Genomic DNA, 26,567 nt, shown 5'->3' with positions numbered 1-26,567 from the left:
TCAAGAATATTAAAAATTTGTTTGATTATGTTAATGTTTTATGTTCCTATCTTTTTTTTTTTTAAATCGGGATCGATATTCACCGTTCTACTTTCTTTTTGTGATTAGGTCATGTGTTGCGAATAAGCGCATAAGCATACCTAAGATGTTTTTCAATTTACATAATAATATTTTATACTTATTAATTCTCGTTCATACAGAAGCAACATTTACAGAGTCTGAACGACCATATCGGGTACTGAAAGTGAATCAGATATGGGAAAAAGCGCAAAAGGTAAGGAAGAGATTTTTTTTTTTACTGAGGTTTCTGTAAATCAGTAAATTATAAAATGTGTTGCTTTAATACAGTTTTGCAATAATGATGGTTAACAAATATGAAATGTTAATTATTGTATAGCAGATCGTTGTCGTATTTTATATTTAGGCTTTATCGGTATTTCGAGTTATGATTAGAACCATTTATAACAAGATCTTTGACTTTCGGTTGAATGTAACTAACTATATATTTCTTGCATCAAGACAAGGTAAAAATGACGCTATTTTCAAGTAAAATATACATTGATTGCAAAGTCTTAGCTCAAAAGCCAGACAAATCTTGTTGATTTCTGGCTGAGTGGCCAGCAGTGAAGTAAACCGGCCTATGTCACATTGCTTGTTTTACACAACTACCCAAAGTCCAAGCTCTTGTTAAAATCGTTCTGTTCTTGTGTTAGAGGACTGTATTTGACCTCTATATCATTAAGAACAAATCTTTTGTTTGTGAAAAAAATATGAAAACTACTTTACTCAAAACATAAATGAACCAAATATAATAAACCAAACTCAAAGTAGACAAAAATCAAGATTCACAAACAAAATTCAAATACTCAGTAAGTCAAATGGCAAGTTAAAATGTTATCCAGAGTACCTTGAAAACCCCCCAAAATTTTATAAACCTAACAGGAAACCTCCCATAGACTGACAAAATGGGGACTCGGGGGAAGTAGCCAGTGAAACCAGCTGTCTCCCTCCTCATAAAAAGATATACACAACTATATAGAAAAGTAAGAAAACTAAACAAATGTTATTAATTAATGTTATTGGGCTATCAAATAGTATGGGTTTTTTAACTAAGAAAATAAATGACTGGGGGAAAACACTGCTTATGAAAAAATAACAAATACCTGTAGATAAAAATTCCCAATCTACCACTGTGACAATAGTCTGTCTCAACTTACTGTTTCCTCTTTTGCTAGATAATTTAAATTTCATAAACAACTTTGTGTCTAAACCACATAAAAAAGTCCAGGAGGTTTGTTTCTTTTTCTAGTTTGAAGTTCAACTTCATACCACCACTTTATGTAATATCAAACTTGTGTGTCAGTGTGGTGCAAGCAAACCATTTATTTACAGGTGTAGGTAAAAGCGAGTTTGCAATATGTAAAGTAAAATCACACATGTCAGGTGGAATTTAGAGAAGTCTGTTGTTGTGCAACTCGCTCTTGAAGGAGTCAATGGAGTTGCAGGCTACCAGAAGATTGTTCCATAGTCAGATTGTGTCTGTGAACAAGAATGTTTGTATATGTCTGACCTGGTGTATGGAATAAGGAACCCCTGGTTATAACACCTTACTGTTACCCTGGGTAGTTTTATGTGGCAGGTTTGAACTGCTACCGGGTCCTTTATTATATGGAACATCATAAATACTCTGACCGCAGATCCTCTCATGTAGGGTCAGCAATTGCAGCTGTTGGTGACACTTTTGGTGCAATGGAGAGAAAAAAAACAATGACAAATCTAGCTGCTCTAAGCTGTAGTATCACCATGATGTGTATGTTGTTGTCTGCATGGGGTTCTTATATAACACTGCATAAATGTATGCAAGTGGTTGTTACAGTAGTACATATAACATTTTGATATGGGTTTGCATTTGCCCCACAAGTTCACAAAATTAATAAAAAGTAATATCTACACATCTAACATGTAAACCCCAACAGAATATGTCTAAAAACAAGCATTAGGATACAAGTCATACCAGGGTTTTGTAACATAACTCCTTGGTCTTCTAAGTCTTTGGAAATGTTTTTCTGAAGAAAGACTCTTTTGTTGTTAGCTTTCTTTATCACCTTGTTTACGTTGGACTTGAAGTTTCAGATTAGTTTATTGTTTATGTTTACACCAAGATATTTTGCTGCTTCCACTTCCCCCAGAATGTGACCATGGGTGGTGCTTTAATGAATGTCTTTTGCTGGTAAAATATGAAGAACTTGGCATTGCTTGGGATGAAATTTCATCAGCCTTCTTGATGCAGGACTGTGTCTTCAGGAGTGTTTAACTTTACACATCCTATAGCTCACAGTCATCAGCAAAAAGTGTAACTGAGAATTCGTTAATAATGTTTTTGTGTAGGTCGACTGGTCGATGATCTACAACAGGAGAAGTGTTGGACCAAGGTCACCTCCTGGAGGGAAATTATATAATACTTGTTTCATTGTAAACTTCTATATCACACAAAATGAACTACTGATTTAGAAGGTAATTGTTACATGATTTAAATCTTGACCCCCAGACGTCATGTATATGAGTTATTTTTTCGTATAGCTTTTAATAATCTATAGTTTTAATTTTGCAAATTTACCACATGCAACTGGATATGCAATTGTATCATTGGATCAAAAGGTGGTATTACATGCAGCCACATATTTGAATGGATGATGTCACTAAACGGCAATAAAAACTGTGTTGCATTACATACATTTGACTGTGTAAAGAATATTAATTTTTACATTTTGTCAACATGGTTATAAATCAGTTTTGAATCAACCACAAGTTTGCTATTTGAGTCATTTTGAATGGTGTTCATATAAATACATAGTGTACTGTGAAATCATTTTTAGCTCACCTGAGTTGAAGCTTAAGTGAGCTTTTCTGATCACATTTTGTCTGGCGTTTGTCTGTATTAATTTTACATTTTTGACTTCTCCAGAACCGCAAATGTCAATTTCAACCAAACTTGGCACAAAGCATCATGGGGTAAAGGGTATTAAAGTTTGTTTAAATGAAGGGCCACGCCCTCTTGAAAGGGGAGATAATTAAAAATTATTGAAAATTTGTTGGTATTTAAAAATATTCTTCTCAAAAACCATTTGACCAGAGAAGCTAAAACTTGTGTAGAAGCATCCCCAGGTATGATTAATTCAAGTTTGTTCAAATCATGATCCTAGGGGATAGGATGGGGCCACATTGGGGAGGGGATCCAATTTTTGCATAAGAATATATAGAAATAAATCTTTTAAAATCTTCTCCTCGAAAACTTTTTGACCAGAGAAGCTGAAACTTGTGTGGAAGCATCCTTAGGTAGGATAGATTGCAATTTGCTATAACATTGTGCGTTCTGTTTTCCGAAAATCCACTCCCCCTTACATTACTGTTACATCTGAACAGAAAATGTCTTCATTATTCATTTTTCCTAAGATTTGTTAAGATTTGATTATTGCACTTATAAGGTTGATCATTTAATTGACTGTTTCAGTTGTCTGTAACCTAAAGCAAGTCGTATATTTTACAAATCATGCATATTTTGACCACCTGATCACAGTGAATTTGAAATCTGCCAAATAATTTAGTGTTTGAGACTGCTAGACGCACAGAGAACTTGGACCAGTAACCAATATACATGTATAGCTTGACTATCGCTGTCCTCCATGCGGTATACATTTTTGGGGAATACTTGTTATAAATACCTACAAAATTCCTCCCGTCTCCGAAGTGAAGAAAATTGACTCCCCCCTACTTTTTGCGGACTCCCCCATGTTAAGGGTTGTATGCGGTGTATAATCATGGGGAAATATGGAGGGGGGAGGGTCAAATTTTTACATAGGAATATCTATAGAAAATCTTTAAAAATCTTCTTCATAGAAACCAATCAGCCACAAAAAGCTAAAACTTGTGTGGAAACATCCTCAGGTAGAGTACATTGTAGTTGCTAATATGATCCCCAGAGATAGGGTGGAGCCACAATTGGGGTCCAATGTTTACATAGGAATTTAAAGAATAAAATCTGTAAAAATCTTAGTGTAGATTCAAATTTGTCAAATCTTCAGGAGAAGGGTGGGGCCTAATGGGGGGTCCAATTTTTCAAAGGAAAAAATTTCAAGTTATGCCAAAAAACTCAAATGTTTAACTTATATGCAAGCATTTTGACAAATTGTTAATTCTTTAAAATTGTTTAGACTTTGGCCCCTGGACAGTTCCTTGGCCTCACAAGGGGTTCAAAGTATGATTTATAGGTTTATTTCTTTTAAAAAGTTGTTTAAGTTCTTCTTGAGAACCGCAGTGCTCAATATTTGATATGACTCTAAAATTACCTTGTTACAAAAGGGGCATAAGGATAAACATAAGAATATCCAGGGGGAAAAATTGACTTTTTTTACAGAATATCTTCAACTACATCGTCCAGATATTTTGTGTATAACTCCATAAAGCTGATTTTATTATGGCTATTGTTGCTCAGGTGAGCGATATGGCCCATGGGCCTATTGTTATTTCTGGGGGTCAATGTTCGTGGGTAGCCAAAATTTCATGGTTCATGGGGACATAATTTTATTGGTAGCAAGTTCTATATCCTAAATAAATATTAAACAAATGCTTGTATTGTCCAATGTTCATGGGGATGAAAATCCATGGGCAAGGGTTACTCATGAAAGCCTCAAACATTGGTCCCACACAAACAATGATGATTCCATGGTATATCCCAATTGAAATTCAAGTTGCACATGACAGGAGAAATGTCTTAGTCTGCATTTCTAAGAAATAAGAATACAAATATTCATACCATGAAACAATTAGTAGGATAGCACAGAATAGAATACTGTTACCTGTCGCCATAAATATTTCATAATGTATGACTTGTGTCACCTCACATATGACACATAGTTATTGTATTTGTTGATGTAACGTGTCGAGGGGTCCGTTAATTAGTCATTTCTAGGGTCCGAGGGTTGAATATTAAAATATCAAACAATAATAATTTTCCTCTCTAAAATGATTGGTGATTACAATTGGCCTACAAATATGTAAAGTATGGCCTTCCCTTACTTAGGGTAAAATCACAAATGAATATGGTTGGCTGGGATTGAAACTTTATTGATAACATGAGGTAAACACTATTGATGCCTTATTCAGGCGGTAGTGATTTCCCGCGGCATGCCCATGCTATATAACCTACTCAAGAGGTAAACCCTCAGCAGAGGCAGTCACTGTTTTAACGCCTTATGCATTTTTGATCATATTTTAATCAATTAAGATCAACATCTGATTTCTCACGAAATAGAAATGAAATTCATAAAAATTTAGTGTTAAAAAAATATTGTTTAGAAAAACCCCATATCTCATGCAATTTTTTAAATATTTTAAAAGTAATTTATTGTATGTTGCAGCTTTATTCAGGACCAAAGTTAGCTGATTTATATGCAGAATTAAAAATTCAGGACAAAACAGAACTAGAACTGAAAAAGTTAAAAGCAGAGGATATGGATAAAGACGGAATGAAAGAGGCTGAAGTGAGAAGGAGATTAATGGGTGAGGAGATTTATTATTAAATTAACTAAATTATGATTGGGACTAGATACATATGACATTTCACAGACATGTTTTTTTTTTTTTTATAAATTGCATATATATCCCTGAATTTCAATTTATTTGGAGTAATTTGTTGCAGAATAAATCAAATGTAAGAAACAATCCTGTTTCTAAAAAATCAAGGAAAAGGGCCAATCAAAGGTAGCTGTAGAATGGTATCTCTCCAGTTTAAAATTCATGGGATGTTTGACCTAAACGAATCTGAATATTTTTCTCTGGAAAGCAACAATTCTGTAGCTTTGATTTAATAAGTCTGAAATAAAAATATTGAAAGAGGTTAAAAGGATGTCTGAAAGTGGAGAAAAAAACAACACATCTCCAACTGCTGTTAATTGCAACTACTGTAGCTCGTGATTGCTCATCCAAATATTTTTGGACTGGAGAGCTACAATTCTGCAGGTACTGTAATTCTAACTTGGGACTGCTAACACTTTTTAGCTCACCAAGACAAAGTTGGAGGTAGCTTCGGGTCCTGACCTGGTAAAAGTTTTTGGAGCAGGTCCTGTATATAACTTATTACTTGTCTTGTTGTACCTTCATCAAACTTGCATAGATGGTACATATGATACTTATGCCCTTAAAAGGCTTGAATACTGACTCTGAGCCATAGGTTTCAGATTCTGGATGAGGTGAAGGTTTTTTGAGCAGGTTTAAGTTTTTACAGCAGGTGCCCTTTGATGGACATATTCAAAGTTATTACTGGTCCTAACTTCAATGAACTTGCATGGATGGTGCGTCTTATGATACTTATGAACCAGACAGGCTTTAATGCTGAATCTGAGTCAAAGGTTTCGGATGCTGGATGAGGTTTAGGTTTTTTGGAGCTGGTTAAAGTTTTTGGAGCAAGTGCCCTTTGATGACTATAAGTTATGTTACATTGTTTAACAATTGTTTTAAAAAATTAAGTTTTGAATTACTTTTCATTAATTAGATATTTTGGAGAGGTATAATATGAAAAAGATGATTTCTGTGCCTCAGCCCGAAGATATGAGCAATGAACTACCTGAGACATTTGACCATCAGCTGAGAGATAAAAAGCTGCAGAAACTGTGGAAAAAGGCACAGTTTGGTGGATTTTCAGGTAATTCATTTTGGGTGAGATTTCTCAAAATCAATTTAATTCTTCAGGAAAACTGGTCTGAACTATATTAATGTTTCATTTCTTAATTTCAGAGTGGGAATTAGATAAACTGAAAGAGGAATTTCTGCACCATCAAATGAAGGTGGATGAATATAACTCTCTACATGAAGATATTAAAGATGGTAATTCAGAAGCACAGGCGTAGTTTCATACATGTATAAATCATAAACAAGGCCTAAATATCTGAAGAACTCTGTTTATCTAAGTATATACCCAGAGATGTACTGGGATCCACCTCTGGCCATCAAACGTTTGCCTTACTTACCGTAGTTATCTGACCTGTTAATTTGAGGGCCACAATGATTTCTTTTTGTTTGGATAGTAAATAATTATATGGTACTTAAAATTCCAATCTGATTTTATTTAGTACACGCTATACATGTTCCTTCCTTAACCATGGGGAAAAAAGCTGCCCATGTCTTTTTAAAAAGAAATTATTTGATAATCTTCACCATTAGATACACTGTAGTAGACAAATTTAAGCTGCTATCATTAGATCAAAGATATGTACATATCCTAGTATTAGTGCTGTTTTGTTATGGTATATATATATACATTTATTCAATGTTAAGAATTAGTAAATAAATGTATGGTACATGATGTATGCAAGGTTTGTACATTTTTGTCCTTTCATTGACCAGATTATATAGATAACTCAATTGATTTGGATCAGAACAAAGTACGGTACATGGATGAGAAAAAGAAACAAAAAAAGCTGAAGTTGATATATAAAGATCTGAAAACAGACTATGACAAACTGGAGGCCATTGCTTCATCTTCCAGTGTGAAGGACAAAACATTCCAAGATCCACGAGTCTATGAACTCTGGGCCCTCGCACAAAAAGCCAAAATACCAAGAGAGGAATTGGAATCTTTTAAGGTTCAACTTTGTATGTTATTTTAGATAAATGCTGTATGTACAGGAGTGAATGTGAAGAAAATTGCCTGTGTATCTCTTGTTCTTCTAAAATCAGTTATTTTATAGACTTTGTAAGTTGCTTAATCTATTTGAATTATCAAAAAATTATGTTTAGATTGAAATATGTAAATATTTTTTTTTCAATTAATTTTTTTTTCAAAGAAAGAACTGCAGCACTTTGAGCATAGACTACAGAAGCATGACCATTACCAAGACCAGTTGAGGGTGTCGGAGGAGGCGGTCAGGATCAACTACAAAGATGGAGAGAAGCCGGAGAAACACACTCAACTGGAACAAACGGTGCGAGACTACGGCAGGAAGGTACAGAGCAAATCTTATCAAAACTTGTACATAAACTTCTTTGAAGACATTGTTCTATTAGTGATTACAATGTGTTCCATGCTACAATTTGCTGTATTAAAGAGATGAGGCCAAATGTGGTTGTTGTATCATAAATTAAAGTTATGCTGTAATCAGGTCTATGAATTTACATGTTTACAGGTGGAGAAATATCACAATGACTTGAAGTACAGGATCAGCAAAGCCGTCCAACAGCACACAGAGCTGTGATAATTGTAACCGGGCAGTAGCTGACATCACTGGAGAACAGAACAGGAAAAGTTCATGAGAGTCAAGAGACGCATGTGGTTGAAATTAAGTGGTTACAGAAAAAGAAAGCAGCAAACTTAAACAAAACAATGCCATAATACTCTTCAAAATGTGCCTTGTGTAGCATAATACTAAGTAAAACTAGAAACATAATGAAATGAAAGATCATGGGTGCAATAGATGTCTATTTTGGGGGTAAATATTAAGTCAGACACAATTTGAAAGTTCCTCCTTTGAAATGATTTCATGTTTAGGGATATACATCAAGTTTGAGAAATAATCAAACCATAGCAAAGATGGGATCATGTGTTGATTGCATTCGATTGTTAGTGTGCATATCCAAACATCAACAAAATGATGGATTCTTAAACCTGTAAAGGGCTTCATAGGTTGTGAGTTTTTGTCACTCTCATTCCTTTTTTTTTAATTGACAAAAAAGTAATTATGAGGGAAATTAAAAAACTATTTCCTTGACTAATAAACAGTATTTATATAAAACAAACTTATGTGTTTGCATGTGCAATCCAATTTTGTGAAATATTGTATTTTTAATACATTTATATCTTGTAAATGTAAATAAATTTACCTATATCAGTGAACTAAATATAAGTAAGCCACAATCTATTGTTTTAAATCAATTTATTCATACAGAAGAAGGTCTGACGATTTTTCTTTATGGTTAGGTTAAAAATTTGATTTGATAGTAATAATACTAGTAAAATGATAAAAGGAGCACTGAACTCCGATATATAAAGAATTGAGTATTGGAGTATGTATGACTTGTTTGATGATGACAAGTAAAAAATCAAACATGACCTTCTTTTGCCATTTGAGTTGCAATGATTCATCATGATAATCTATAAATTAAACAAAAACTTCAGATGGACAGAAGATGAGGTTCTTAAATTGCAATATACAACCTATGGTGTTTTTCATTGAGGCCACTTCCAACTTCGCCTTTAGGGCGAGGATTCGAGAGTGCGAAGGAAAAAGTGCGAAAGCAAAGGAGCAAAAGTGCGAACACGCGATGGCTAAGCACGAAGGTAAAAGTGTGAAGGTGAAGGAGCAATACTACTATCCTTCCTTTGCCTTTCACACTACTACCTTCGTATTGCTTTCTCTCTGTCTGTTGATTACAGATAATTTGATGGAGGTATTGAAGTCGCCATAGTCTCGGATTTTATTGGTACGCATGCAGTAGACAGTGTGACGGCCATCGTGCTTACTAAAAGTTCATCAATATTTTACTGGGTTATCTGACATACCGGCATCTTTTTACCATTGCTATCTAAGCTTATTTATCTTGTACTCCATATAAAATGTAATGCCTGTCAGTGTGTGTGCCCTTCCAGACTTCAGACCCTTGCCAGTCTGCTTACCTTAATTCAATAAGATTTACACATAGTTACACTTAAAATTCATTACACAATAAGGTGTTTGGATTGTTAAATTGTTAAAAATATTTTCTCTAAAGCTTGTCTTCTTCTGCAGACGCATTTTTTTAAAGCTAAAATTCTCTTTAAATGTTAAAGAGTTGCACACATCAAAAGGCGAAGTTGCAAAGGTGAGAGTGCAAAGGCAAAGGAGTGATAGTAGTATCGCTTCTTCACCTTCGTATCTTTACACTTCCCCATCCCATCTTTCCAATTTCGTCCCTTCGCCTTTGCAATTTCGCACTGTCGTCTTTGCACCCTGGCATCTTGCCCTAAAGTCGAAGGTACTAGTGGCCCAACAGAACACCATGACAACCTAATAATTCTGTGAACTATAGAAAGTACTATATTGGCATCCAAAATTCAAAATCATCATTAAAAGTATTACAAGTTCAACAATAGCAATGATTTAGTGTGCAAAGCTTTCTACAGTACATATGTACTATGCAATTGCTCACGCTCTACTTATGGGAACAAGAGACTGATTATGTACAGTATCTACTTAGAAATCTATGTTTGCGTAATGAATCCTAGAAATAAGTGATGATTTAATGCTGGTTTCCATGAGAGATGAACGATACTGAACATGTAGAGTTTTATTACAATATGCCCTAATGTGTATGTGGACTAGGAGTTTCTCTCTTGTCACATGGCTTTAGAGCCATCACCATTGACCTCTGCTACAACTTTCCCTTGTAGAGGTGATGCTTCCTCTTCTTTGCCATCTATTTTATCCTGGAAATCCATCTCCATTTCTCCACACGACTTCATCTACACAAAAGTCAAAAAGTTGAAAGTAAGATATTGTGCAGTAATTAAAAGCATTGCATGGGGTTCGTAGATATAACAATGTTAGTGTACCGGTATGTTCAGGGGTTAAAATACAACATTTTTAACTAACTCTATGATCTTTGTACTCGAACCTTATCGTACTGTACTCCAAATCTAAGAGGTTTTCTGATCTTCTCCGGTAGAAATGGACAGAACACATCAAATATCGGACAGAACAGTTTGGGATCCATTTCACTAGGCTTCTCAAATCCTGTAACAGACCACCAATTTCATTCATTAATTTTCAAATCCAGTTAAGAAAAAGAAACTGTTTTTCGACTTTTCTCAAAGTTGCATGATAATCCCCTTATTTGCAAAAAAAAAAAAAAATATGCGCACGTTCATAACCCGCTTTATTGCACGTGGAAGCATTGACATAAGGTTTACCTGTGATAGCACTGACCGCCATTCCCACCCCAATCACTACAATCATGGCCGTGGCACTGTACCATAGGTACGACAGTGAGTAGAAGCGGTCCATTATGTTACTGAAACAACACAGTACGATACCATATCAACAAAACTCAGAAAACAGTGTCTTTGTAGTGTCAGTTCTTAGCTAGAAAAGAAACGTCGCCTTGATATTGCACCAAACATTGCAAAACCAATACAATATTCCACATGATTAAAGACTTGCAATAGGAATGCTTTAAAAATGTATTCACAATATATTATACCCCACGTTTCATAATGGCAATATTTAGAATTCAGTACTTTAACTGCATCAATTCAATGAATCATCGCGTAATTAAAACATCTTTCAGGAGAGGGCGGTCTAAGTTTTTGAACTATTGCTCAAATCCAGTTGTAATTTTGTGTAATAAAAATATATTCAAATCGAAACGTAAAATTGAACAACCTTGATGAAGCATTTAAGCAAGAAAAAACATCCGCGGTGAACGTGGCGTTATGAACTGCACTCACGCTCTGCTTGTATTTACTGAAAAACCTGATTTAACAACCAACGATCGCATTTGATTTTTTTTTTTTGGCAACTGCATACATCTTTGGCATTCTGAAGGCAACTGGTGGTTGTGAGGTGAGAGAGCAAGGATACAATAGGTACATGCACATTGGCGGTTACACCTACTACGAGTCCTCTTTCGTCATTTCAGCAGCAGCTGTGATGGTTGAGTTGATCAGGGTAGAGCTCTGGTTGAGGCTGTTGGTGTAGAAGGAGGTGAGGTGCGGGGGAGGAGATTTGTCTGAGATATTCCAGTTACAGCCCTCCACAGAGATGGGAGAAAACGTGGCTACCTTAGGTTTGTGTATCTGGTAACCGACACTTATCCATAACATCAGGGTCAGACTCGTCAACATACCGACTACGGCACCCTGTAGCAAAACAATGGCAAAGTGCATGGGAGGCCGGGACATGGTGCAGTATTAAAATGGTTGAAACAAAGCTAAGGAGTGCGAAGAATTCATAATATAAATGTTTATGTTGATGGAAGTCTTTCTTAGAGTAATCAAATCGTTAACCATAATGATCTCGTGCATGTCAATTAGGTCAGAGCGTATAAAAAACCCAGAATCTTTATACAAATACACCCTTACCTTTTCATTAGCCCATGGAAACATCATTCCAAGTGTAAAAACACCCAACAAGGGACCGCCAATCACGCCGAAAAGCGCCAGCGCCGCCTACAACAATATGAACGGCGTGTCATTGAGATTACAGGTACTCGATCTTCTCATGTATTTTGTCACTGAAGGCATTCGAACCTTACCTGCAGCACTCCTCCTAAGAGTGAGGCCACGTAGGTTAGTCCAAGGCATATAAAGCCAAATATTAAAGCTGCAAAAAAGCAATGTTTGAAAGATGCAAAACATTAGCAATGTTTCAAGGCAGCAAAATTAAGCAATGTTTAAGCCTCTTCAGCGGATATTGAGTTGGATTGAAAACCAGGTGATCTTTGAATTTTTAACCAAAATCTGTGTATAAAGAATAAGGTTTGTGAAGCAACAAGTTTAAAGACATTGCTCATTCAGTATTTGGAATATAATACTGCAGACCATACTTAATTGAATAGATTGACGTAAATATTAACAGAAAAATATTTTCTTTGTTAGTCTTTGCAGACTGTTGCAGAAATTAAAAACTACAAAATCTGCTGAAGTGTAGCAATGTTCACATATTGAACTAAATTGTGTACTTGGTATTCTGTTAAGCGTTTTGAGCGGAACTGGACTAAATCATGATCATCGTCAAATGTCAAACATACTATGTATATAATTAGGTACGTTCATGAATGCTCAAATTCAAATGTATACTAACCGTTTTAAAATTATTTTCTCATTTTATTTTTTCCCCAATACATTTATATTACTTGTTAAATATAATGCATTTAATATTTCTTTTCGGCAAAGCTTGTTACCTTCGCACTTGCATGAACCACTTATAGAAAGCATTACAATGTTGTTAAATGACACGAATCTAATGTAGTATTCTCACATCAAGGTATTGAACAGTTTTATAGTTCTATGGTTGCTTTCAAAATTGTAGGCGTGGTTTGATCAACGCATCGGTTTTTTTTATATTCAAATCAACAGTTCTTAATTTATTGACTTCGTAGAGAGAAAAAATTAGTATGCCCTCTTCACCAAATAAATTTACAATGATGTTGACGGCAAATGCCACCTTTGAGTTATATACTAACACTAGTAAACCTAACAAAAATTTGTAACCAAATTACTGTGTAGCGACATTTTTAGTTACGTGCAACATTGACGAATTTTTTAAAAAATATCTGCCGTTTGGTTACCAATGATCTTAGATGCGTTCGTAGCAATGGTTTCTGAAGTTATCCGCCCAACACAGAACACCCTGAGCACATCTTGTAACAGGACAGCGGCGATGGAGTTTAGTCCGGAAGAGAGAGTACTGCAAAGAAACCATATACACAATAGTTCATCAGGTCATTCAGTTAAAGTACTGTTTCAGGTGAGCCGATTCAAGAATTCAAGTATTTTAGTTTAATATTACCCGTATTTCTAACAAAGACGAACACAAAGAAAGACACAAAAAAACAAACCCAAAAAACAAATAAAAAACCAAACAAATAAACAAACAAAATTTAATAAGTTATCTATTCTTTTTACAGTGTAAAAGTAAAAATATCAAACTTAAAAATGTTCTTTAATCATTCATTAATCAATTAATCACATTACTGAAATATAATATATAGGTTGCTATTCAGCTTGTAGAAACTTATGATTTTGTTTTGTTTATAGAACTGCGCCCTAAATGGTTATCCTGTAGTTACCTGAGAGCACCTGAAAAGAGACAGGACACAAAAAGTCCAGGAATTCCGGGTATGTGTCCCAGGACGTCCAACACAAAAAGCGGGAGTAACTACGGAAACAAAAGGTAGATAATTATATACTTCCCATTTTGGTTCATAAAGCCATAACTATTAATTGATAACACTTATGACTGTAGAAAAAAATGTTGACTAGTAAGCTGTGGTTTTCATAAGAAAGTAGTACTTAGTATCAGAAAATATATTCCAACAAAGTGGAATCATTACGACCAAAAACACCAATATCTGATTGCGAGTCAAACCAAATACATGTACTCTGTTTTTTTATGTGTCGACACAGACGGGAAACTTGCACGATAAAGCTGTGTATTTAGTGATATAAAGACGTTTAGGTATTTCGGTACACGCATGCTGTGTCATCTTATCGGGCTTCCATGGTTCACACTGGTATATCCAGTGCTTACACGCTATTTCCCAAAATTACAGTTCAGGGGGAAAATGAAAAATTTTGTCCCAAGCATTTCATATCTTTTTTTAATACAAAATGAAAATTGCTCAATACTGCCGCAAATGACATACTGTGGAATCATTATATTTCGTGGTGGCTTCATTTTCGTGGAATTCGTGGGTATCTCTCATCCACGAAATAACATCCTCCACGAATTGATAAATTAGGGAAATAAAGTCATATTTCCTTTTATAGATATATAGGAATACACGAAATTACGTTCCCACGAACCCGTAAAATTTAAGCCCTCCACGAAAATTGGCCCCCAAAAAATTTGATGATTCCACAATATTAAAGTAGTCCGAGTATCGCACTACGTCATAATACGGATTTTACAATATTGGTTCGACTTTTACAAAGCGTTTTTGATACCTGGTATTGATTTTGCTCTACATCGCTGTTGTAAACAATGGCAATAATTGGCAATTAGAACGGTAATATATGTATTCTATGAGAGATAGAAATGATTAATGTTGAGAAACTCGATTCTGTTAAAGTAAAATGAAAAACGAAGTTTCTGATTAACCAGGATCTCAGGTATGCTTATATCTTCTTTGTTTTGAACCCCCCCCCCCCCCCCCCCCGAATTTGTCTTTTTCTTTTACTAAAACCAGTTTAAATTTAGAGACAGAAGCTATTTCGAATTTAATCAATCGTCAATTAATTAATGTTTATATGATATCTAACATTGTTGACAGATCTAGGCAGAAAACTGTAGCAAAATGTGATTTTTACGGATTTTTTCGTCAGGGTCTACTTGGTTTAGAGCTTATAGCGTGAAAAGTAATCCGTCAACATATAATTTATTTTACCAAATCTTCTTTCTAAGATGTCAATCTATAGAATAAACACCATGAATTTAAGTTTGAGTCCATAAAATAGTAAAAAAAATTACCAAACGCGATACTAGCATTGCATTTTTTGTATTCTATTTTGATACATCAGGTCTATAAAGCATACTTACTCACAAAAATTTGCGCAAAATTATTGATGAGATATGGCTTAAATAAATATTTATACTCTATTTTGTATGTTCAGTTCTAATTTTCCCAAAATTGGTAATTATTTTTAGGAAAAACGGACGTCTGGCAAATTTCATAATTGTCAATAATTTTCGCAAGGGGGTTCACCCGTCTGAGAGGTGATAACAAACAAACTAGCATGTAAACATACATATTTTCTTTTGTATATGTATTGCTAGAATGTATATTTATCATTTAAAGCTAAGCTTTTAATGATTGAGCCCATTTAGTGCCGAGTATAGGACTACCTTAATGTAGATTGTACTATCTTATGATGATGCATAGCTTTAACTCTGAAGTTTTTAAACATTTTTCAATTTTTGTGAAATTATAGCATGGAAAGTACTATAAAAAGTTAGTGTTGGCACCTTGAAACACGTGACTTGCCTGGTCAGAAGCTGTAATAAGCCCGTATGTTTTAGGGTCACACGTCTCGTAGAAGGCGTATATTACTGTACCTATCATAGCACACAGGTACAAGATGATGCAGAGCCCCGGCCAGTTCAACCAGTAAGCCCTAAAAGATCAACTACTCTAATTATCTGTGATTATTTGTTAAGTAGAGAGATATTCATGTCTCTGGTTAAAGTGTCAATACTTACAACTGAGCTCTCCGTAAGGTGGAGCACGTGATCGCGCGCTGAATCTGTGATTGGTTTGCACCGTACACACTGAGCCAAGTGAAACACCCTCCCACCACACAGGTCCAGAAACTGTGGCGGATGGCCGGGTCTGGGTCAAAACTGTAACGATGACAGGAATCAAGTTAATTGTAAAGCTATTGGTGTGCAGGGGGGGGGGGGGGTTATTAGTGTACGGGGGTTATAAGTGTACCGGGGGGATTATTATTGTACCGGGGGGGGGGGGGGGGGGGTATTAGTATTACCGGGAGGATGATCTGTTGTTTGAACGTTATTTAGCATTTAGTGGACTTATTACTATTTTTTTAAAAGAAAATTATTTATATCTAGCTATTGTTGATTTATTGTTAATCAAAACTATTAAATTTATGATATAAGAGGAGCATTAACGTCCATCAATGAAGAATATTGATATCTAGTTTTAAAGGCATTTTTAACTTGCACAGCTGTTTCAAGCTACATGTACAGAACGTACAATGCCCATCCAGTGCAAAGGTCTATAACATGTAAATTAAATAATTTTCTATAATTCAGCAAAAAAATTGTATAAAACGACAATGTACTGGAAATGATACTGTTTAAAATTCCAATCATTGAAGTAATACACAGTAAATGGCCGGGCGAAGAGCTGAGACCGGAACAATTGTAAAGATTTCAAACAATTACAATAATAAATTGAGGGATGAACGGGGTGCTGTTTCACTTTGTAAAGCTTTTTCTCCTTTAGAATTGCTAAAGGTTTTTATTATTATTTTTATTCAAACGTTATAACTACGAGGGTCAATCAAAAAATACGAAGACAATGTGGCTGTCTATCATATATTTTTCATGAAAGTCATACTTAACAGATTAATCTCTGCACCAACACTTATGTTATTGATATGCGAAGTTTTAGTCCATTTGATGAAACGGTATTTTTGTTACCCCTTTTTAAAACAACATGTTTTGTCACCACGGCGCACGGTAAGGTTCAAAACATGACGTCAAGATTAAACACGCACAGTTTATAGATATACCCAATCTTTATATCACGCTAAGTCTCTTGTGTCTTTAACCTTACAATTTAAAATGACACTGAACCACTTAACATCTTATTTGCACACATTTGTTCGAGAATCATGTTATTTTTTCAAAATTTCGATCTTCTAACCGTGTATCTCTTAGTTTACAGTAAGGATAACACGAAACGTCGGTTGACGTTACTTATTTTTTTACCAAATATATATAGATATTCAACTCTCTTTCGGACTTTTTTATATTCAAAATACAATTACCACCACCCCAACAAAATTTATTACAGTTAATCACAAACTTGCAAATAATTGTTGACTTATTTTTTGCACCACTGGACATTTTCACAACTCCTATCGGCTTTTTCCTGAGTTGAATCCATTTTGTTTGTACTTCTCGTTGCGCCGTGACGTCCGGCGATGTCGATGTTTTTAGTCAATTCTAAAGAGGACTATTTGTCTTTAGTTACTAATATCTGTTCGACAAAACAATATATTCCGTCATTATTTGGAACATAGACTATAATGACTATACTGAATTTGAGGTTTCAATATTATTTGGTTTTATGCCCAATTTATAGAGATAATATTTTCAACATTATATGGTTTATTGTTGACATAACACAAATTTTGACCGTGCGCCGTGACCTCATTTCTGCAGGATTAGATTCTAAATAATTCTCAGAAATAAAGGAATTTAATAACTTTTTTCTTGCAAATTGTTTGAAACTATTGCTAAATTATGTCTACCAAATTTAGTAATGATATGACGCTAAGTAACATAGCTATGACAAAAGTCTTCGTATTTTTTGATTGACCCTCGTATTATAAACGTTATCGTTTCCTTCCCTAACTTTTCGTAAAATTAAGTGTTGGACATGAAATTATTTTTCACTTAAGGAGACTGGACGGCCAACAAATTGCCCTTCAGGATCTTTCTTATCTTTTAAACATGATTTTGTTAAGCTATAAACTAGGCAAAAAATACATTTTTTTTTAATTTTATTATTCTCTTGTATATCTTTATAGAGAGATCTTTTTAAAGGAGACCCATACAGTCTGAAAGTGCAAACAATAAGTCAATAAAGACACTCAGAAGGACAAATTATATCTTACTCTACAAAGTTGATTCGGCCGGTGGCGACAGAACGCTCCCACGCTTTACTGAATCCGCCCACTTCTATACTGCCCTGGATTAGGACCGCGAGGAGCCCGGCCAACATCATGCCCACCTGGAAAGTGTCCGTCCATAGCACGGCCTTCATACCACCCTGACGGAGAAAAGTGCCGGGAAAAAATACTCGTTAATTCTTATTATTTATACCTAAAAATAGTTTCATAAGTTTTTTTCATTTTTTTCGGGCTGCAAAACGCCATAGAGTGCATATTCTGTGTTGATGGATCGGTATCTAACACTGTGTTGGTAATATTGTAAAAACAGAGGTGACCATCACTACTATTTATCGCTTTTAAACATTTGATGATTTTCAAAGAAAGCTTTGGGCACGATTTTAAATTCATGGAAAGACGTGCTACAAGTCTGGCTGAATATTACACTGTGTAGGGTTATTTTCGCCCCGTGTTTTGTTTGTTGTTTTTTCTTCTTTTTTACACTTTTTTACACTTCGTCTTGAATTTATGTGGTACACGTAACAGTGAAAGATACTCTGTAACATTGTTTAGAATTTGCCAAGTTAATATTCGCCCGCTGAATAGTGGGAATGAGGCGAAAATAAAAGGGGGCGAATATTTCCCTGTTTACAGTAATTTTAAGTAAATCGAAAGGGTTTTTTTCACTCTTCCTGCTCACAATGCAGAGTAAAACTTGAATTTGTTAACCTCGTCGTGATTTGTCAGTTTAATTTTTTTTGTCGCGGAATGGAATCTAGAATAAAAATGTCTTTTAATTTTATACCTTGCACAATCCAATGAACCTAGAATTATTTGGACGAGGCAATTATGATACTCTATATATGAACGGACAACATTCCGTGGATATATATATAATTTATATATACTTACAATCGTTGTGTAAAATATGCATACTAGGCCGACCGCCCATATAGAGCCCCACAGAGTAAACCCGGTCACTGAAAAGAAAAAAATCTATGTCAAACACAACTTGTAAATAGACACACTTCTGAGAAATTCGTTTGTATTTACATATGATTTTCGCTAATCGCCTTAAATTTTTTTAATGAGGACCACAAACACATACCAGCATTGAGCGCCAAAGAGGGAGCGTAGAGAACAATGGACATGTACAGCGTCTAGGGATTAAAATGATCACAACGAATTACACATAGCTTCTGGAATATATAATATGCGTTGGATTATTTAATATATATGTATGATATTTAATTACAATAACATTCAATAAGCATCAATTCTACATGTTTAAATACATTTCATTTTTACGAGTAACGAATAGGTCAGCTAAGTTCATGTGTATAAAGCATTCATATTGGATCGTTCACAAAGCAAAACCAAACTGAGCCGAACATGCACGTAGTATCCTTTTTGAAATGGGGGACGTTATCCGAAGTCCCCCACCCCCGGTGCTACGTGCCTGCGCATTTTTAAAGGTATAAAAATAACCATAGGAATTGAATTTTATTTGCATCTTTTAAGCTTTATTTTTTTTTCTTCTACATATATACACTTTAAACGTACGTTGTATTGAAAATGCCATGGAATTTTTTTCAATAAATTATTACCAATATACAGCCTTAATGAACAAGCCTAATTGTGTGATCACTGTATACATACATCATTCAAAATAAGCATTGTCATAAAAAAACATTACACGATACGGTAACAGCCAAAAAAGCATGTAAAAAGTAACTAAGTCAATGTATATCTATAGTGAATCTATCAGCCAAGAATCTTTCGTTCCCTCTTCAAATCACCAACTTTATAAAAACTATCGAAACACATGTGCAGTATAAACCTTGATCAATCTGGCTGAGGTTAGTTCCGTATGCCAACAAGTTGAATGGCATCTTAACCTTCAAATTCCAAGTAGTCATTTACTTTTGTCGTGAATATTAAGTTTTCATATATATATATGTACCTATTATATGTTACGTGCCCCGTGAAATTTAAGCCTTTATTGATGCAATACACTCCGTTCTAAGATAGGCATCCTCTACTGCCTGTGCACAAATTATAAATACGATCTTATACCTGAATTTATCTATTGTTGACCATTGTCTCAAAATATTTCTTCTTTGTTTTTGTTGGGTTTCTTCAACATGATTCATGTTGTTGTTTGTTTTAATAAATTCTTTTTGGCTCTTTTTCTAACAAAAATTCTGTGAAATTTAACATTTACCGTATTTTAAAAGCATCAAATAATTGCAAACGAGGACAAAAGCTTTACAAAAGTTAAATCAAGTCTTGTGATTTTTATTTAAGTTAACTATGTTGAAAGAGAATTGATATATAGTTGTCTTAATATTAAGATATCTGCCGAAAAGTCTGTTTAAGGTTCGCCGATCCTCAGCCTCAAAGTATTCTTTTCATCATTAAAATGATGATTGTCCTTCAAACTTTATAGATGAAATGAAAAAAAAGACATTTATTGATTGTATCCATGCATCCATTACAAAGTTATTGAAAATTTGATACGATGGGTATTGTAGAATAAATATACAAGTTGAGATCATTGAAAATCTTTAAAAAAGAAATGTACTGGTGCATCGGTGGCTCGCACTCCCTTACATTGTACTTATAGGTAGTCGATCTCCGTGGAACCACAAAACCAAATATTTCATTGCATAATGTATTGAAATATTAACACTAGATGATTAATTCAATTTGTCAATATAAAACGCAGATTTTAAATAAATATTTTCTTTTAAATAAAAAAAAAATCCAGATTAATTAGAGTTATCGAACATGACTGAGGATCGGATAACGTTGAATCGATCTCAAAAAAGACGGGTTAAACGGATTTTTTTATGAAGGAATGTTTAATTTGCGATGTAAATAATTTTGCCGGATTGGACAACATGCCGTAAAGCGCAGCATCCGGAACAGACAATTGAACAGCATTTTAGTGTATTTACTTATTGTGGAGCTGCACATCAATATGACCGTCTTCCTGTTGTCGTTGTAGGAGTGATAACGATGTTAAGTACACAATTATGGGATTGTGTGAAATTAAAAGTTGTTTTTTGTTTTACGTTTTTTCAGTTGGAGTTTTTATGTTTTTATTTATGGTACAGAAATATAAAATAGGTTGTTATACAACATGTTATATCCCCAATACGTCGCACCAGTAGTCCTACATGTATGTATGGACAACTAATTAACGAGGAATATTTTGAAAGAAAATGTTAATTACATGAACTCATTAACACGACCTCATAAAATATTTTAAGGGTTCAAAGGTTGAACATATACTGTAACTGTTTCGACAGGTTTATTATAGAGAGTCTTTTTACTATCAATAAGCTAAATAACCTGATTTATCAGTTGATGATTGACTGATTGATCGATTGATTGGCAGTCTCGTGTTTACGCTGACTACACCCCGACATTTATGCGATGATCAGGGTTTTATGCCGTGAAGCGTTCTTCGTTGCTGTCGTAATCAAAACAACATCTCAGTATTTAAATAGACCCACCCTGTCTTTATCCTGCCTTTGCTCTCATATTTACTCAATCAACTCGGTCGGGAGGTACAATAGCCATAAAACGCCGTGACACAATTTTCAAAAAAAAAAAAAATTGAAAGACTCTAAAAACCGACGAATAAAAACCTTCCCATCCACGTAGAGAGTGTTTACCAGGACACAGCTAATTCCTCATTCTATGGAAAAAAATGTGAGCCCAGCAGCTGTAGCTAAATAATTTAGCTCAAGGGAAGGCTGTGGGTTTAGAATCTAGGTCAGCGTGTAACATAAACGAGAGGAACAGCTGTACTGTTTGGTTCTCCTGGGTTTTGCTTTGTTGATGTTTAATTTTACTTACCATTTGAACTACGTAAATGATGGCTCCAATGGTTCGGGAAGTTTTTCCGAATCGAAGCTCTAGGTACTGAAAAAGTAATCAAAGTACCAAAAGTCTCTTCTCAATTTATGAATTCAAAGTTCATGACTTTTTTTTAAAATATGTGTATTTTGTTTTCTACATCAAATAACGATTAATGTGGAAAAATCGATGACAGGTTTTATCTAATACATTACAGTGTAGAAGGGAACATTTTGTCAAAGGATGAAATATTTTGTTTGCCTAGCATAAAGCATGTACCTCGTATGAGCTTGTCACGCGGAGCCGGTAGAATACTGGCATGTAAACGTGGGCCGCACCAAGGATAACGAAGAAATAGCCCAGGCCTATCCACCAATATATCGTCGTGTAATTGTACATCTCCGCAGGGGTCCCAAGTAGAGTAATGGCGGACATAAAGCTGGCCAGGAGGGACAGGGCCACGGGAATAGGGTTCATGTCCCCTCCGGCCAGCAGAAAGTCCTTGGTGTTGGACTTCTTCCTATCCTTGATGGCGTAGAATAATCCGATTCCCGCGGAACATATCAGTAATCCTGCAAACAGAATGTAATCCAGGACCTGGAATTCATTTTTCTGTCCAGTCTGAAAACTATACTGTCGGTCTCCCGCCATAATTCACCTTGTTCACTGAGAATATGTGTCAGCCGCGCGACACTATACTATGTTTATTAATGACTACTGCACTACACTAGAAACACTTTAGACACACGGCATTCGAGTGAACTGGCGTGCTGAATTCTTAACAAACAAACCCCCGTCCGACGACCTTGGTTGAATGTGTTGAAGTGCACCATCCAAAGAGAGCGGTTACTTAAATATATTTTTGATCGAAATTCTTCGTTTATAAAAACACGATTAAATTAATCCAAAAACACCTTTTATCTAAACTTATCAGCTAAGTCTGAACGACTCATCTTATCTGGTTAAACAAACCTGAGAATCAATTCAAGGGCTCTCAGAACTCTACATATACATGTAGCTAATTTAAGTTGTAGCAGAATAAACAAGTGAGTAGAATAGTAGTAAGTATAGATATTTAGTTACATTCCTTTAAAAGTTGAAGATAAGCATGCCGTAAAAAATGCTATATTTTCCGATCCTGTGGATATATATGGCATAAAGAAAAGATTTTAATTATTGTATTTGATTAATTGCATATTGTTAGTGGTCGTATACATTTTGTATTAAATATGGTATTCGGGCCCATTTTTACTCAGTGACCAGGGTCAAATGTAGATGCATGTCGTAGAGTACATCTATGTTTTGGGAGTTCAGAACAAGGAAGTTATTCTGCTTTATCAAAAGGCACTTCAGCTCTTAAGGATGACGGGTGATTATTGAGAACCATTGTAATGACTTATACAGTGAAACAGTCGGCAGGGATCGGACCAGTATCTATCATCCAATGCATAAGACATTGCTTATAATGGGATGGTCATAAGTACCGGTACATGTCGAGTGTAGCGTGGGTTTTTTTAATTGTGGTTTTTTATTTCATTGTTATTTCTTTTATTATTTGTGGAGAAGGTGTTATGGTTGTTGAAATGTGCAAATTCTAATGTAAACCAAATTACATACATGTTTATAATGATATTATACCAGTTTTAATATTTGGAATTTACTGGGTTGGCGGAAATAGGAAAATCACAATGCGACGTCTGTTGTTATTGTGTCTAAATTAATTGTAAATTTACCGCCACCAGTGTTTAAAATTAATTATGATATGACCTCACATGATATTACATAGAGTCTTTCACAGTTTAATTGTAAAAAAAAATCTTTTCGATGGACAGTAGACAGATAACTAATTAACTACAATTCGCTCTTGACAACATTAAGTTGAATAGTATGATTTAAACATAAATTTTAAAGGGAAGTTTCATATTTTTATGCTTATTTAAAAATGTCACTAACTGGTGTACTTTCTAGTTCTAAATTTATATGCATGATAATATGAAACTTTCGTTTAAACGCAAAACAATTTCTTATTATTAAGTGCATATAAACTTGTTATTGGCTGATAGATGAATATGTGCAGATATAATGCTGTAAAATTATCGGGTTCGATGTTCACAAAATTGGTATATTGTGTGTACAGTGACAACGTAAATACAATCGACGTGGAACCTCATTGCGTGTACAGCCAGAAATAAAAGCTGAATTACTTATGTGTTGTTATCAGATGTCTAACTTAACTTGAAATGGGAAACTTGTCTTTGCGCCAAAGAAAGCCCATAAAAGTACTTGTTTTGGGTTTGGACTACTCTGGGAAAAGCAGCCTTCTGCTTCAGGCCAATCTTGGAGAAGTTGTAACGTCGATTCCAACAATTGGATTTAATGTTGAAACGGTTTCACACAAGAATATAATTCTACAAGCTTGGGATGTCGGCGGAAGGAGTAAAATCCGGCCATTATTAAGGCATTACTACCAAAATACCGAAGCGGTTATTTTTGTTGTGGACAGTTCTGACGAGGAGAGACTCCCCGAGGCTGAGCGAGAACTATTGAGTCTGGTGTCAGAGTCGGAGTTAGAGGGTGTCCCGGTAGCTGTCGCCCTCAATAAGTGGGATCTCTCTCGTCATATGTCGAGGGAGAGGATGCATCAAGCATTGGGGCTCGCTGAACTCAGGAAGAGCAGACCTTGCAAAAGTTTCTCTACTTCCTCCGTCTCCGACAGTAAATCCGATTTTTTCGATATGCTGGAATGGTTAAACGACAACACAAGACGGACGGAGGAAAATAGACGGAGTAATATTGTGACCGGACAATCATCTGTACCTGTTTTACAGCGTGTTGTTTTTAAACTTAAAAGTTTGTTGCTGACTTAACATCAGTGAATCCTGGTTCGAGTCTCTGCAGCATAATTATACTGAATGGCATGCTTCAAGACGAAGATTTTGAAAAATAGTTCATATCAATTGCATGCTCTAAGTTATGTTAAAATGAAACTGAATTTTGATTTTTATGTGTCAGTGTTGTGCAGAACTTAGTCGATATATCTTTATTACACGTATTCATCTGAAATTACTAGTATTTATACAGAGGCGCTGATCGAGACAGGTAGCATACAATGTTTTGATATTACGCCACCCCCTCCCCCCAATATGGCATAAAAAAAGTTAAGTGAAACGAATGTGTTTTTTTTGTATACATACGCTGATGATGTAATACCGAAAGCCCTTGTTTCCAGAAGATTAAAAGAGATACGCTTTTTGTCGCCGAAAACCAGTACCGGTGTTATTGCTTGGTTTAGACGCCGCAGGAAAAACAACCATTCTCTATCACTGTGTTCTGGGGAAAGTTGTTACTACAATACCATCGACTGGGTTTAACGTTGAAACTTGTAAGGTCAACGATTCAGAAGTGACGGTTTGGGACGTAAGTTCTCGAGGCAAAATAAAATCGCTATGGAGACACTACTAGTCTACTATCCAAACACCCAGGGAATTGTGTATGTTGTTGACAGTACCGATAGGAACAGAATGACAGAGGCTAAAGAGGTACTTCATAACATTCTGAGTGAGGACGAACGTGTACCTGTCGCCATAGCTCTCAATAAAAGAGATCTGAAAAACTGTATGGCGAAAGAGGAAATGGAGGAGAGGTTAGAGGTGAGTGAAATCCAAAAAAGAGACCCTGTCGAGTATTTCTGACCACGGTTTACCCGACAGAGGAGATTCAGACGGAACTTATGAACCTGTTCGAATGAATTAGTGAAGAGCCGACAGATGAAAGTCAAGAATCTTCGAAGAAACAAAAAGAGTCCTACTTTTGGACACATTTGATAAAAATGAAAAGCATGATGTTTGAATGACAAGTTTTAAACAGTTAACATTCTCACTCTTTGTTTTGATGGAATATGTATAGTATTTAACTCGAAATAAACTTGACAAAGAGTTAATCTATGCTTTTAAGTTTTTATCCAAAAGACACGTGCGCTGTGATTTGTTATTGTTATTTTTTATATTATTATAAATTATGTTTTTAAGAATGTCGTTTGTGTTTTAACGTATCTTTCAAGGATTGTTTCAGTTCTCAAGTAAGTACATCTATATGTACATGTACAATGTCAGACTAAACTGCCTTATCAAATTACTTGTACATTAATTCTTGCTGACCTCTTGCTAAAAGAATTTGTTCAAGTTGTAAAATCAATATTATATTTACAATGTTTGTTGGTTTTAACAACTGATTACTTGGCTTAAACAATAAGTCTGTAGCATGGATTGTTTTTTAGATAACAGAAAGAAAGTCGGGGTATGGGGTGTTATGCTATTCCCCCGCCTTCGGTTAATGTTTTTGTTGCAGGTCCTGTATCTAGGTTATTGCATGTCCTATCTTCAACAAACTTGCATGGATGATGCACATGGACCTACTAATGTGCCTAAAAGACTTAATTGGATGCCTTATCTGGGCCATGAATTTCAGATGCTGTAGGGGGTTAAGGTTTTTCGAACAGGTTCAAGTTTTTGGAAGAAGTACTCTTTGAAAGTCATTTCTAAGTTACCACTGGTCCTAACTTCACTAAACTTGCATGAATGGTGCGTCTTATGAT

The 26,567-nt window shown here is 35.1% G+C and overlaps 3 protein-coding genes, 1 long non-coding RNA gene and 1 pseudogene across 4 annotated transcripts; 4 read left to right on the top strand and 1 right to left on the bottom strand.

The window, feature by feature from the left end:
• The first annotated feature begins 96 nt into the window (after positions 1 to 96).
• Positions 97 to 8,910, top strand: LOC128166192 (alpha-2-macroglobulin receptor-associated protein-like). The gene is made up of 7 exons (XM_052831193.1): positions 97 to 274; positions 5,418 to 5,559; positions 6,551 to 6,700; positions 6,793 to 6,882; positions 7,402 to 7,640; positions 7,842 to 8,000; positions 8,181 to 8,910. Exons 1-7 carry the CDS (start codon positions 146 to 148, stop codon positions 8,247 to 8,249), a joined length of 978 nt encoding a protein of 325 aa, XP_052687153.1. The 5' UTR covers positions 97 to 145; the 3' UTR covers positions 8,250 to 8,910.
• LOC128166191 (sodium-coupled monocarboxylate transporter 2-like) lies at positions 8,911 to 22,833 on the bottom strand. The gene is made up of 15 exons (XM_052831192.1): positions 22,253 to 22,833; positions 21,974 to 22,039; positions 19,215 to 19,266; positions 19,019 to 19,086; positions 18,113 to 18,267; positions 15,948 to 16,088; positions 15,733 to 15,862; positions 13,819 to 13,907; positions 13,318 to 13,436; positions 12,283 to 12,350; positions 12,110 to 12,196; positions 11,643 to 11,887; positions 10,940 to 11,040; positions 10,645 to 10,763; positions 8,911 to 10,492 (listed from the first exon to the last, which is right to left on the bottom strand). Exons 1-15 carry the CDS (start codon positions 22,622 to 22,624, stop codon positions 10,367 to 10,369), a joined length of 1,938 nt encoding a protein of 645 aa, XP_052687152.1. The 5' UTR covers positions 22,625 to 22,833; the 3' UTR covers positions 8,911 to 10,366.
• LOC128166194 (uncharacterized) lies at positions 13,370 to 18,146 on the top strand. The gene is made up of 3 exons (XR_008241136.1): positions 13,370 to 13,496; positions 13,787 to 13,922; positions 18,026 to 18,146. It is a non-coding gene; the product is annotated as an uncharacterized LOC128166194 (long non-coding RNA).
• Positions 22,834 to 23,602: 769 nt separating the features above from the next.
• On the top strand, positions 23,603 to 24,972 carry LOC128168041 (uncharacterized). The gene has a single exon (XM_052834110.1). The coding sequence runs from the start codon at positions 24,214 to 24,216 to the stop codon at positions 24,838 to 24,840; it is 627 nt and encodes a 208-aa protein (XP_052690070.1). The 5' UTR covers positions 23,603 to 24,213; the 3' UTR covers positions 24,841 to 24,972.
• LOC128164840 (ADP-ribosylation factor 1-like) lies at positions 24,955 to 26,225 on the top strand (annotated as a pseudogene).
• The last annotated feature ends 342 nt before the right edge of the window (positions 26,226 to 26,567 follow it).

Source organism: Crassostrea angulata, chromosome 10 (assembly GCF_025612915.1).
Source record: "Crassostrea angulata isolate pt1a10 chromosome 10, ASM2561291v2, whole genome shotgun sequence".
Classification (NCBI taxonomy): domain Eukaryota; kingdom Metazoa; phylum Mollusca; class Bivalvia; order Ostreida; family Ostreidae; genus Magallana; species Magallana angulata.
Note: the sequence above shows the minus strand (reverse complement) of the source record. Positions and strands in the feature narration are given on the sequence as shown.

Bases quoted from the DNA above. Each gene is read 5' to 3' on its own strand.
- LOC128166192 (XM_052831193.1), top strand. From the start codon at position 146: ATGTTTTTCAATTTACATAATAATATTTTATACTTATTAATTCTCGTT. The intron at 6,883-7,401 runs GTAATTCAGAAG...TTCATTGACCAG, and splicing joins ACATGAAGATATTAAAGATG to ATTATATAGATAACTCAATT. The intron at 8,001-8,180 runs GTACAGAGCAAA...ACATGTTTACAG, and splicing joins TGCGAGACTACGGCAGGAAG to GTGGAGAAATATCACAATGA.
- LOC128166191 (XM_052831192.1), bottom strand. From the start codon at position 22,624: ATGGCGGGAGACCGACAGTATAGTTTTCAGACTGGACAGAAAAATGAA. The intron at 19,087-19,214 runs GTATGTGTTTGT...TTTTCTTTTCAG, and splicing joins CTCTTTGGCGCTCAATGCTG to TGACCGGGTTTACTCTGTGG. The intron at 10,493-10,644 runs GTTCGAGTACAA...ACTTTTGTGTAG, and splicing joins TTGGAGTACAGTACGATAAG to ATGAAGTCGTGTGGAGAAAT.
- LOC128168041 (XM_052834110.1), top strand. From the start codon at position 24,214: ATGGGAAACTTGTCTTTGCGCCAAAGAAAGCCCATAAAAGTACTTGTT.